Below are 13,024 nucleotides of genomic sequence, written 5' to 3'. Positions count from 1 at the left end.
TGGAAGGTCTGACTTTTTTTCTTTATTGGGGGATTAATGTTTTACATTCGACAGTAAATGTTACATCCGTAACATTTCTCAGTTTTCCACATAACAATACAACCCCCACTAGGTCCTCTGTCATCCTTTTTGGACCTGTACTCTCCACCCACCTCCTCCCTACTTTTACTTTGATGCAATACACCAACTCTAGTGTATTACAACTGAAATATTTAAAGCATCTTCCTGAAAGATAATGTGTTATTGGAAGGAAGGGAGTGGGGAAGGAGGGAGAAAAGAAGGAGAAAAGAAAATGAATGGGTGAATGAATGTATATTTACAGAGCCCCTCAATTTATTTTTAGGAACTGTACATGCAGTTGGAAGCACAGAAAGCAGCCATTGAAAGACCAGGACAAACTGAGTTTCTCAGCAAAACAGAAACAAATGCCTTGGTTCTCAATAATGCAAGGTTTTCGGTACACCATTTAGACAGTTTACTTCAGACACTTATGACCATAAAGAAGAACAAAGAAAGTCAATATCGTCTTCTTGAAGATTTTCAGGAACACCTCGCTGCAGTTGAATCCTCAGCAAAAGCCTTGTTGACAGAAAAGGAAAGTCTAAAAGTGTAAGTTTAAGAATTTAAGAAGAGATGGGCCGGGAGGTTGCATACCTAGTGGAGCACACACTTTACCATGCACAAGAATGTAGGTTCAAGTCACTGGCCCCCATCTGCAGGGGGAATCCTCATCATCAGTGCAGCAGTGTTGCAGGTGTTCTCTCTCTCTCTCTCTCTCTCTCTCTCCCTCCCTCCCTCCCTCTCCCTCCCTCTCCCTCCCTCTCCCTCCTCTCTCTCTCTCTGTGTTTCTCATCACTCTGTGTGTGTTCCTCAATCAGACCAAAAAAAAACACTGGATACATTCAGTGAGCCCCAGTGATAATCCTGATAGCAAAAAATATATAAATAAATAAAAGGGAGGGCAAGGGAGATAGCATATGGTTATGCAAAGAGATGCTTCTGCCTGAGGCCTCAAAGTCCCAGGTTCAATCCCCCACACCACCATAAGCCAGAGCTGAGCAGTGCTCTGGTAAAATAAATAAATGCTAACTTTGACAAACTAAGAGTTTTATAAGTTTATTTTATGAAAGGCTATTATTGTTATTTTAATATTTTGTGATATGAGATACAGTTCCATGAGGGAGCAATTTTAGTTTCATGCAAACAATATGCTTTTATATTTATTTATTTATTTATTTTTATTTTTTATTTATTAATGAGAAAGGAGGAGAGAATGAACCAGACATCACTTTGGCACATGTGCTGCCAAGGACTGAACTCAGGACCTCATGCTTGAGAGTCCAGTGCTTTATCCACTGTGCCACCTCCCGGACCACTGTATATTTATTTTATAACTAAAACATTAATTTTTAAAAATTAGTCTACTAAACAATTTATGCTATAAAATTTTATCAAATCTATTTAAATTCTATAGAATTCATTATTTACTTGTCAAGGATTTATTTTAGGGCCAAGGAAACAGCACCACAGTAGCACAGCAGACTTTCATTCCTGAGGCTCTGTGGTCCCAGGTTCAGTCACTGACACCAGTACTCAGCTAAGCAGAGACTGGGAAGACACTGTAGTGGTTAAGGAGAAAGACCTTCATGCCTGAGACACCAAAAGTTCCAGATTCAAACCTCAGTACCATCAGATGCCAGAGTTTAGCAGAGCCTTGTTGTGGTGATGGTGATTTTTTTTTTTTTTTTTACCAATGCTCTGCTTCTTCTTCTGGCAAACGCTAGAAGAAGAAGCAGAGCATTGGTAAAAAAATCACCATCACCACAACAAATCATAACTAAACAGAGCCCTGTTCTTTGTCGCTTCCTCTCTCTCTCTCTTCTTGAAATACATCTTTAAATAGAAACAGTAAATTTATTCTAAATTGAGATGGTGGCATAGTAGGTTTAAATAATTGGAAATAAATTGAATATATATGTGTGTGTATTTTAATGATTTATTTTAAAAAATCTATACTCCTTATGACTTTGGAAGTAATGATCATTAGCTGTAGTATATTGTTATCGCTGGGGCTGGGTGCCTGCACTACGAATCCACTGCCCCCAGAGGCCATTTTTTTCCCGTTGTTGTTGCTGTTGTTGGATAGGACAGAATTGAGAGAAGAGGGGAAGACAGAGACTTGGAGAGAAAGACACCTTCAGGCATGCTAAACAGCTGCAAAGCAACACCCCCCTGTCCCCCCATGGATGGGGAGCCAGGGGCTCTAACCCGAGTCCTTGGGCCAGCCCTTGCGCTTCACACTATGGGCACTTAACCCAGTGCATTACTGCCGGACCCCCATAGGGCTTTTTTATTTATTTATTTATTTTTGCTTCTTTTAAAAAATTTTTTTATTTATTTTCCCCTTTTTTGTTGCCCTTGTTTTTTTATTGTTGTTGTAGTTATTATTGTTGTTGTTAGATAGGACAAAGAGAAATGGAGAGAGGAGGGAAAGACAGAGGGGGGAGAGAAAGATGGACACCTGCAGACCTGCTTCACCACTTGTGAAGCGACTCCCCTGCAGGTGGGGAGCCAGGGACTCGAACCTGGATCCTTATCCTGGTCCTTGAGCTTTGCGCCAAGTGCGCTTGACCGCTGCACTACCACCCGACTCCCCAGGGCTTATTTTTAATGATACCTCATAAAGGAACAATTTTATATTCAAAAATTAGTCTGAGTTTTTTGCTTTTGGTTGTCACTAGGGCTTCACCCTCCAGAATTTTTGGGGGTGGAGAGAGAGAAGGAGACAAAGAGGTAGAAAGAGTTGCTGTGGGGGTTGAACTAGAACCTGGTCACACACATGACAAAGCAGTGCACTATCCAAGTGAGCAATTTTGCCCATCCAAAATTAACCTGATTGTTATTCCATCTTAGTCCATGTCTTTATCTTTAGTGTTGTAAACTAAAGATTGAATGATGTGACTATTCAACTAGCTATATAATAAATATTTTTGCATACACCCTTCTAGTGAATTTTGCATACAGACTAAGTGAGCAGTATTGCCCATCCAAAATTAACCTGATTGCTATTCCATCTTAGTTCATGTCTTTATCTTTAGTGTTATAAAGACTGAATGATGTGACAGTTTAACTAGTTATAGAATAGAATATTTTTGCATACACTCTTCTTTTTACTTTTCCCGCTCCTGTGGGTCTTCTGAATTTTTTTCATACCTACTAGTTAAAAGCCACAATGAAAAAGATTTTTAAAAAAATTTTTATTTACTTATTCTCTTTTGTTGCCCTTGTTTTATTGTTGTGGTTTTTATTGTTGTTGTTATTGATGTCATCGTTGTTGGATAGGATAGAGAGAAATGGATTGAGATGGGGAAGACAGAGAGTGGGGGAGAAAGACACCTGCAGACCTGCTTCATTGTTTGTGGGACGGCCCCCCCACCCCCCACCCCCCTGCAGGTGGGGACCCAGGGGCTCAAACCAGCATTCTTACCCTGGTCCTTGCGCTTTGTGCCACCTACGCTTAACCCACTGTGCTACTGCCTGACTCCCACAGTAAAAAAGATTTTAACTTTAGGAGCCAGTTGGTGGCGCACCTGGTTAAGTGCTCACATAACAGTGTGCAAGGACTTAGGTTCAAGTCCCTGGTTGCCACCTGCAGGGAGAAAGCTTCACCAGTAGTAAAGCAGTGTTGCAGGTCTCGTTCTCTCTCTCTCTACCTTCCTTCTCCCCCCTCAATTTCTCTCTTTCATCCCTATCCAATAATAAATAAAAAATATTTTTAAATAGATTTTAACTTTTAAGAACAAACTTTTCTTCTACAGATTCAATGCAGAATTATTCTGATATAAGGGAAATACTGACAAATTTTATTTTACTCCTTTATACCAGGGGACCATTGGACAGTATAACCTATTTGGAAAAAATCAAAAAAATCCTGACATTAATAGAAAAAGAGAAATGTTCTTTAAGGAAGATAAAAAGTGAATGGGAGAACATATCAAATTGTCTGGCTGACATGGACAAGAAGTTTTTGGAAAGTCAGATTAAGAAGCTTGAATACAGTGGAGAACAGCTGGAACAACTGGTCCAAAAGAAATATTCTCAGCGAGTAGTGGAATACAATGAGTTTACATTTCTCATGAATAAGATCCAAGACCTTGAGGTTTCTCTGCAGCAGCTGCAGCCCTATCTACATTTAAGGCTCAACTCTCCAGAAGAACAGGCAGAGAACCAAAGCTTGGTTGCAATAGTCACTGAACTCCAAACTATCCATCAGAGATTTTCTGTTTTAAAGAGGCAAACTGAACTTCAAATGAAGAGGATTTGGGGAGAAAAAGAAAAGATGGTTTTGGAAGATGCAATAAATAATTTGCAGAAGCAGTTGGAAGTGTTGCAACCTATAAATAGAGAGATAGAGAATCAGATTGAGAAATGTGAAGTAAGGACCAAAATGAAAGAGACCATCGTGTGGGTCAAAACTCTGTTAGGTGAACTCATTCCTCCCACATCCCATCCCCCAGATGACATTCTTTCCCAGATTAGAAAATGCAAGATGATGCATGATGACATTCTGAAAAAGCAGCAGGCTGTGGAGTCATTGTTTGAAGAAGTAAAAGATAACATTCCAAGGCTTACAGCACGTGAAAATGATGATGTAAACAACTTACAGCATGAATATCAAATGCTGGTTTTGAAATCAACTCAAAGGTCACAGCAATTAGAATCTAAAATCGAGGAAAGAAGAAAATATGCAGCAGAAATAGGGAAGGTTCAGCTTTTACTTCAAGGAAATGAAGCGTTAATCATTCCTCCAGTGGAAACAGCCTCCACAGAAGCTGAACTAGAACATCAGCATGTCATGCTGATGGCATCTCAGCAGGAATTGCAAGAAACTGAAAGCGCAATCTCAACATATGTTCAGGAACTCACAAAACTTTACAAGGATCTAACTGTGTTTGAGAGAGTTTTCTTGGATGATCAACTGAAAAGTCTTAAAACTAGAGTCAACAGAACACAAAGATTCATTCAGAATAAATGTATAGATGTAGAACACAAGATAAATCTTTACAGGGAATTTCATGAAAAAACATCTGTCCTTCAGAAGGACGTTGATAATATACAACACAACGAATTGCTACTAAAACAAGAAATAAATCAAGATATGAAAGAGGAGCTCTGCAGTTTTAAAGACCAGCTCGCTGGAATTCAATCTAGCATCCTACAAATGTTGAAACTTAAAGAACTGTCTGACTGTATTGGACTAGATCTGGATTATTCACAGTTTCACCACTTACAGTCCCAAATAATTGAAAAGGAAAATGAGCTGGAAGACAAAATTAAGCAGTTGGATACATTTGTGGTAGAATATGACAAATACCAAGCATCGTTAAGAAAATTAAGAACTATGAATTTGCAAATTAAACAAAGAACTGAAGCTACACTAAGAACTCTTAATACTTCACCAGAAAGTAGTCTGTCTAATGCCCATGTTTTGAATCAGAAAATTGAGAAAGCCATGCACTTGAATCGTGAGATAATAAAGAAATTAAGTGAAAATAAAGCCTTTGATGATTTATTCAAAGAGAAAGAAATACTACAAATAAAGCAGTATGAAGAAGAAAATGACAGGTTACACAGGGTTCTCCAGAATGCGCTATTAGAATGTCAACCCAAAGAAGTTGATGAAAAGAATTTCCAGGAAAAACTAGAAAATTCCTTGCTTGTTTTAAACCAAATAAATTCTCAGCTACAGAAGCCTGTTTCTATCAATTTGAAAATTGAACATATCGAAGATGAAAAGGATAATTGTGAAGCACTTCAAAAACAAATTCAGGCAGAAATGCATAACCTTAAAGCTCTGAGTGTTCTTGGAAGTCAAAGGGAAGCAAACTCTTCTGAAGCTCGTGACATGGAGACAAAATTATGTAACATTGACGATCTTCATCTGCAGCTTAACACAGGCATTGATTTGCACAAAGTGAGTTTCTTTTTATCTGGGTGATTAACGCATCTATTTTCACCACGTAATTTTATGTTTTATTCTAATATAATAAATACAAGTTAGATGACATACTTAGCATACATTTTTGTAGCAGTGAGCCAGTTTATAAGCTCAGTGCTTCCATCTGCATACAGGACCTAATCATCTTCCAGTATTTCTTTCTGTGTCTCTCGTAGCCCCTGTTGAGCTAAGAGCAGAGTTGCTGTATTCTTTTAGGAATAGTAGGACATAATGGAAGAAACATTAGAGGAAATAAGAGCAAATAACAATTAACAGTTACTTAAGCCAAAATATGAGCACTGTGCTGAGACCTTTACCATTTACTGATACTCATAGCAAATCTGTGAGGTGGTGTTATGGTTAGCCCCCTACTAAAGCAAGGACATTTTCAGAAACACCAACACTTATTTCAGGTTTTTGCAACAACAAATGGAACCAGGATTCAAGCTTGTATGTCTGATGTGAGTACAGAGACCATTAAACTAAGGTTTGTAGGCTGAATTTGCTCATAGCCCTGATTTTGTAAAGTTTCACTGGAATATGCGGGTTCCTCTTCCTTATTGGATCGCCTGTGGCTGTTTTGTGCCCTGTTGCAGAGTTGAATACTTGTGATAATTCTGGCGGTATGCAAAACCTAAAATATTTAATCTGGCCATTTACAGGAAAATCTGATGACCTGTGTGGCAGAGCTACTCCAAAATAGTACCCCCCCTTCCTTTTCCCCCTTCTCTTCATTTTTGCTGTCAGGGTTTTTATTATTATTATTTTTATTTAGAAAATGGAAACGTTGACAAGACTATAGGGTAAGAGGGGTACAGCTCCACACAGTTTTTAATTTTTTTAATATTTATTCCCTTTTGTTGCCCTTGTTTTATTGTTGTAGTTATTATTGTTGTCGTTGTTGGATAGGACAGAGAGAAATGGAGAAAGGAGGGAAGGCTAGAGAGGGTAGAGAATGATAGATATCTGCAGACCTGCTTCACTACCTGTGAAGCGACTCCCCTGCAAATGGGGAGCCGGGGGCTCGAACCGGGATCCTTACGCTGGTCCTTGCACTTTGCGCCGTATGTGCTTAACCCGCTGTGCTACGGCCATACTCCCAGCTTTCCTGTTCTTTATCCCTCTGGAAGTATGGACCCAGGGTCATTATGGGGTGCAGAAGGTGGAAGGTCTGGCTTCTGTAATTGCTTCCCCACTAAACATGGGCATTGGCAGGTCGATCCATACTCCCAGCCTGTCTCTCTCTTTGCTGAAGGGAAAAAAAAAAGTCATTTATTTCAGCTATTTGTTATTTCAGTGAGAAAATTAAGGGCTGGAGATACTAAGTGATGTGTTTAAAACTAAAGTGAGTGACAGAGCTATTAATTTAAAAGCACCAGAGTTATGGAGGGTATTGCTTAGTTTCATAAATATTAAGACTCTATGCATTATATATAGTTAATTTAAATTTCTTGCATGTATGTACATGTTTAAGAATTCTGTTTAATTCTGGAGTTCTCATAGATGACTCATACTCCTCAGAATCTGAAGAAAAAAAAAACTGCATACCAAGAGAGTAAATAATTTTTAGATTATTATCAGTAATTTAACAGTGGCTTACTAAATTATAAGATTTTAGGGCTACAGTTTTATACAGTCATGGTATATGTAAAACATCACACCTATCACCAAAGCCCTATGTCCTTATCCCACTCTAATAATCAAGAATTCTCATAAAATGAATCTAGATTAGGTTTTCTCAGAAAATAGAGAAATAATTTTCCCTTTTTGCAAACATAAAGATATTTTGAAATACTAGTATAATTTTGTCACATTTAAATACATGCAGTGATAGGAGTTTAGAGACTCAGGCATATTATAAATATATGACCAAAATTCAAGATGGACAAAAATGCCAAAATTTTGACAATTTTGTCATGACTTTTAATCTCTTATTCTCCAGAGTATCTTAAATGATGCTTCTGAAAACATGCTACACTATGAAGAAGCTGTCAACAGGGCAAAGGGACTCATCACCATGCTTGAAGCCATCTTTGTATCCCATAAAGTAGACCTTGAGAAACCAGAAGAATCACTGGAGAGGCCTCGCTGGAAACACAAGGAGCTGGAATCCACCATAGCAGACATCCAGAATCTCACTGAGAAGCTGCGAGCTGTATCCAGCCCTGAAGCCAAACTGCAGCTTCAGTGTACAATTCAAGATTTGGTTTCCAAGAATTCAGCTATGAGAGATGCACTAGAAGTAAAGGAAGCTGAGGTGGAAAGGTAGGTATTTCTTCCAACATGTCATATATATATATATATATATATATACATACATACATATACATATTTAATTTCTTTATTGGGGGATTAATGATTTACAGCTGATGGTAACATACAATAGTTTGTACATGCATAACATTTCCCAGTTTTTCACATAATGATACAGCCCCCACTAGGACCTGAATCTGCCCCCCTCATCCCTGAAGTCTTTTACTTTGGTGCAATGCACCAGCTTCAGTCCAATTTCTGCGTTGTGTTTTCCCTTCTGATCTTGTTTTTTAACTTCTGTGGGTAAGATCATCTCATATTCATCCTTCTCTTTCTGACTTATCTCACTTAACATGACTGCTTCAAGTTCCGTCCAGTATGGGGTGAGGAAGGTGAAAGCACCATATTTTTTTAAATAATTTTTAAATTTCTTTTTTAATATTTATTCCCTTTTGTTGCCCTTGTTGTTTTATTGTTGTAGTTATTATTGTTGTTGTTGTTACTGATGTCGTCGTTGTTGGATAGGACAGAGGGAAATGGAGAGAGGAGGGAAAGGCAGAGAGGGGGAAAGAAAGACACAGGAGTCAGACGGTAGTGCAGTGGGTCAAGCGCACGTGGCGCAAAGTGCAAGGACTGGAGTAAGGAAGCCAGTTCCAGCAGGTCTGCAGGTGTCTTTCTTTCCCCCTCTCAGACTTCCCCTCCTCTCTCTATTTCTCTCTGTCCTATCTAACAATGACGGCATCAATAACAACAATAATAACTACAACAATAAAGCAACAAGGGCAACAAAAGGGAAAATAAGTTAAAAATAAATATTAAAAAAAAGACACCTGCAGACCTGTTTCACCACCTGTGAAGCGACTCCTTTGCAATTGGGAAGCCAGGGGCTCAAACCGGGATCCTTACGCTGAGCTTTGTGCTTCGCGCATGCGCTTAACCCACTGCACTACTGCCTGAAATCATTTTTTTAATAGCTGTATCCCATTATGTATATATACCACAACTTACTTTGCCTCAACATGTAATATTTTAAGAACAAAATGTAGTTTATTTTGCTTTACAATTATTATGTGTCCATTAAAAAAAACTTAAAATATTGAACAGTTTAAAAATTGCTTAAAAAGAACCATCCCAAATATTTATTGCAATTATTTTATTTTTATTTTTTTCTCGTTAAATATTATGTGATATGGAGTGTACGTAAAAATCATTGAGCGGATAAAGATGAATGAAATAATGGCAAGGGCTCATCTGCAGTTGTGCCTTTTTTTGCCATGTGTACATCCTACATTTGTGTCTGGCCCTTACTGTGCTGGGAGAAGCTTTTGGTGGTCTGATTTCTGCTTTCACACTGCTTTTCTGTCTCTGTCTCTCTTTTTTAATCTGAAAATGTCTGCCTGGAACAGCAAAGCCCCGTGATGATGATGATGATGATGATGATGATGACAATAATGATGATGATAAGAAGTTGCTGGGGAAAGGTGAGGGCAGGTGGGGACTCATTGGGTGAAGCACATATTGCCAAGTGCAAGGACCCAGGTGTGAGCCCCCACTCCTCACCTGCAGGGGGTCAGCTTCATGAGCAGTGAAGCAGGTTTGCAGGTATCTGTCTTTCTCTCCCTCTCACTATCTCTTCACGCTCTTTCAATTACTCTCTGTCCTATATAATTATTAAAAAAAAAATAGGAGAAAAGGAAAAAATGGCTGTTGGGAGCCATGAATTCCTAGTGCTGGCATCCACCAAGACCCAGTGATAACCCTGGTGGCAACAAAAAAATAAATTAAAGAAGGAAGGAAGGAGAAAGAGAGAGAGAGAAAGAAAGAAAGGGAGGGAGGAAGGAAGGAAAGGAAAGAAGAAAGGCGTAAGGATCTCAGTTCAAGCCCCTGGCTCCCCACCTGCAGGGGAGTCGCTTCACAAACGGTGAATCAGGTCTTCAGGTGTCTTTCTCTCTCCCTCTCTGTCTTCCCCTCCTTTTTCCGTTTCTCTCTGTCTTATCTAACAACAAGGGCATCAGTAACAACAGTAATAACTACAGCAACAGTAAAAGAAAACCAAGGGCAACAAAAGAGAAAATAAATAAATATAAAAGAAAGAAAGAGACAGACTTCAGGGAGCCAGGATATAGCTCACTGTGTAGACTGAGCACCTCCCCATGAAATACCTTGGGTTTGAGCACTCCAACCACATAGGAGTGGCATGCTCGGGAGCCCCGTGGGCAGTGAAGTTGTGCTGTGATGTTTCTTCCTCTCTCCACTTCCCCTCCTCCGTATGTCTTTCTCATTTCTCTGTCTGAAATTAAAATAATGAGAAAAATTGACCCAGGAGCAGTGAAATCACATATGCATGAGACTCAACTGCTACTTAAACAAAAACAACTTTAGTGGTTCAAATATAACCATCATGATTTTTTTAATGCTCTTGTGTGCCCTCCCCTCTCTTTTCAGAAGTAATCATCATCCTAAATTTTATTTACCATTTCCTTTGCTTTTAAAACTATTTTTACAATACATCTATGTCCTGTTTTTATGTGCTTTTAATGTCTTCTTCAGTGACTTTTTTTTTTCATACTCATCAAGAGCCTGAAGTTTATTCTCTTGTCTATAGTAAATTTAGTCAACTCTCTATTGATAGACATTTGGATTGTTTCCTTTTCTTCTTTTTTTCTTACAAACAGTGCTTGCTAATAGGAACGTTTTTCTTTTTTTTTTTTCAAGTGTGGGGGATTGGATCCAGTGTTTCATATATGCAAAGTGTACATTCTGCCACTGCACTGTGTCTGGGCTCCGAAAACAATTTTTTATCTTTTTTTTTTTTAACTTTCTTAGCTTTGCTTTTCTCTCACTCTCATTCACACTCGTTTTTTTGTTTTGTTTTGTTTTGTTTTGTTTCACCAGAGCATTTCTGGGGACTGAAACTGGGACCTCATAGCCTTATACGTGAAAGTCTATTGTGTAAACTACTGTGTTATTTCCATAATCCCCAGAATATATTGATACATGAGCCACATAGCATAAAACTGACCCTTCTGGAGCCTGGCAGTGATGCAACAGGTTAAGTGCACATGGTGCGAATTGCAAGGACCGGCGTAAAGGTTATCAGTTCAAGCCCCCGGCTCCCCACCTGAAGGGGGTTTGTTTCACAGGTGGTGAAGCAGGTCTGCAGGTGTCTTTCTCTCCCCCTCTCTGTCTTCCCCTCCTCTCTCCATTTCTCTCTGTCCTGTCCAACAACAATGACATCAGTAACAACAACAATAATAACTACAACAATGAAACCACAAGGGCAACAAAAGAATCAATAAATAAGTATTTAAAAAATCTTTAAAAGACTGCTGAGCTGGTATAGTGGCTCTGCCTGTGGACTCTGAGTCAGGAAGACAGGGCTTCAGGTACAAAGCCTGCCCTCTCCAGAAGCCCGTGGTTCACCACCGCTTGGGGGAAAAATAATCTTTGAAAATAAATAAATAAAACTGACCCTTCTAAAAAGTATGGTTCAGCAATTTGTACAACTCTCACCACTATCTAATTGAAGAATATTTTCCTTCAAAAGTGTTACTAAAGTAACCTTGGTTTGTAACATACAAGTTGTAGGTGTTCAGCATTAAAACTTTATACTACATTTTATGGCCACAGTCCAACATACCGTTATCTCCTTTCCCATTTCATCCATACCTTAATGTCTTGTCTCTCTGGTAACCACCACTCTGTCCTCCCTATCTAAGGGTAGAAATACAAATGGCTTCTTGAGTTTTTTGGTTGTTTTTTTTTTAACTAGGATTGTGATTGCCAGGTTAGAAGCTAAGCAAACCTTTGACTTCATATTCCAAGTGATTTTGCTCATTTCTACTCAAAACAGTAGCATGTTAGTGTGCTAATTGTCCCGAATTCTTGTCAGTGTTTCATTTTTGTGAGACTTAGATTTGTCAAGGTGATGGGTGAGTATGCTTCTGATTTGCATCTGTTCTATAAGTTTAAAGCTCTCTCTCTCTCTCTCTTTATTATTGCTTAGTCTTTCAAATTTACTTTTCTGAGAAACATCTAAACCTTTATCCAGTTTTTAGAAATTCAGTGGTTTTCAGTGGAAGATTTGATCTGTTTCTATATCGTATGTTTAAGTATACTCAATTTTTTAAAAAGTAACTTCAAACAAAACAAAAAAGAAGGCAAAAATCAAATATTATGCTAGGTATGAAATTGCTGCCATTTTACTTTATAGGATGAGCTTTTCCCTTATTGTAACATTTTTATAAGTTGATTGTAATTGCTATATATTTTACAAAATGAATTGCTGTAATTTACTTAACCCTTTTGTTACACATACAGCAGGCTCTTTTTTTTTTTTTTTTTTGCTATTTTATCTAATTTTTCACTTAGTAAAAATGTCTACTCCAGGGAGTCAGGCGGTAGTGTGGTGGGTTAAGCGCAGGTGGCACAAAGCGCAAGGACCCGCATAAGGATCCCCACCTGCAGGGGAGTCACTTCACAGGCGGTGAAGCAGGTCTGTAGGTGTCTATCTTTCTCTCCCCTTCTCTGACTTCCTCTCCTCTCTCCATTTCTCTCGTTCCTGTCCAACAACAACAACATCAATAACAACATTAAAACAACAAGGGCAACAAAAGGGAATAAATAAATATTAAAAAATCTTTAAATAATGTCTACTCTGGGAGTCGGGCTGTAGCACAGCGGGGTAAGCGCAGGTGGCACAAAGTGCAACGACCAGCATAAGGATCCCGGTTCGAGCCTCCGGCTCCCCACCTGCAGGGGAGTCACTTCACA

At 38.8% G+C, this 13,024-nt stretch overlaps 1 protein-coding gene across 12 annotated transcripts in view; it reads left to right on the top strand.

The window, feature by feature from the left end:
• SYNE2 (spectrin repeat containing nuclear envelope protein 2) overlaps nt 1–13,024 on the top strand; it is a 429,917-nt gene that overhangs the window by 231,938 nt on the left and 184,955 nt on the right. For all 12 annotated transcript variants that reach the window (XM_060174850.1, XM_060174845.1, XM_060174844.1 and 9 more), the window contains exons 47-49: nt 344–609; nt 3,886–5,974; nt 7,941–8,263. In XM_060174850.1, the coding sequence (XP_060030833.1) occupies nt 344–609; nt 3,886–5,974; nt 7,941–8,263 (2,678 nt within the window). The remainder of the gene's footprint in view (nt 1–343; nt 610–3,885; nt 5,975–7,940; nt 8,264–13,024) is intronic.

Source organism: Erinaceus europaeus, chromosome 16 (assembly GCF_950295315.1).
Source record: "Erinaceus europaeus chromosome 16, mEriEur2.1, whole genome shotgun sequence".
NCBI lineage: Eukaryota > Metazoa > Chordata > Mammalia > Eulipotyphla > Erinaceidae > Erinaceus > Erinaceus europaeus.
Note: the sequence above shows the minus strand (reverse complement) of the source record. Positions and strands in the feature narration are given on the sequence as shown.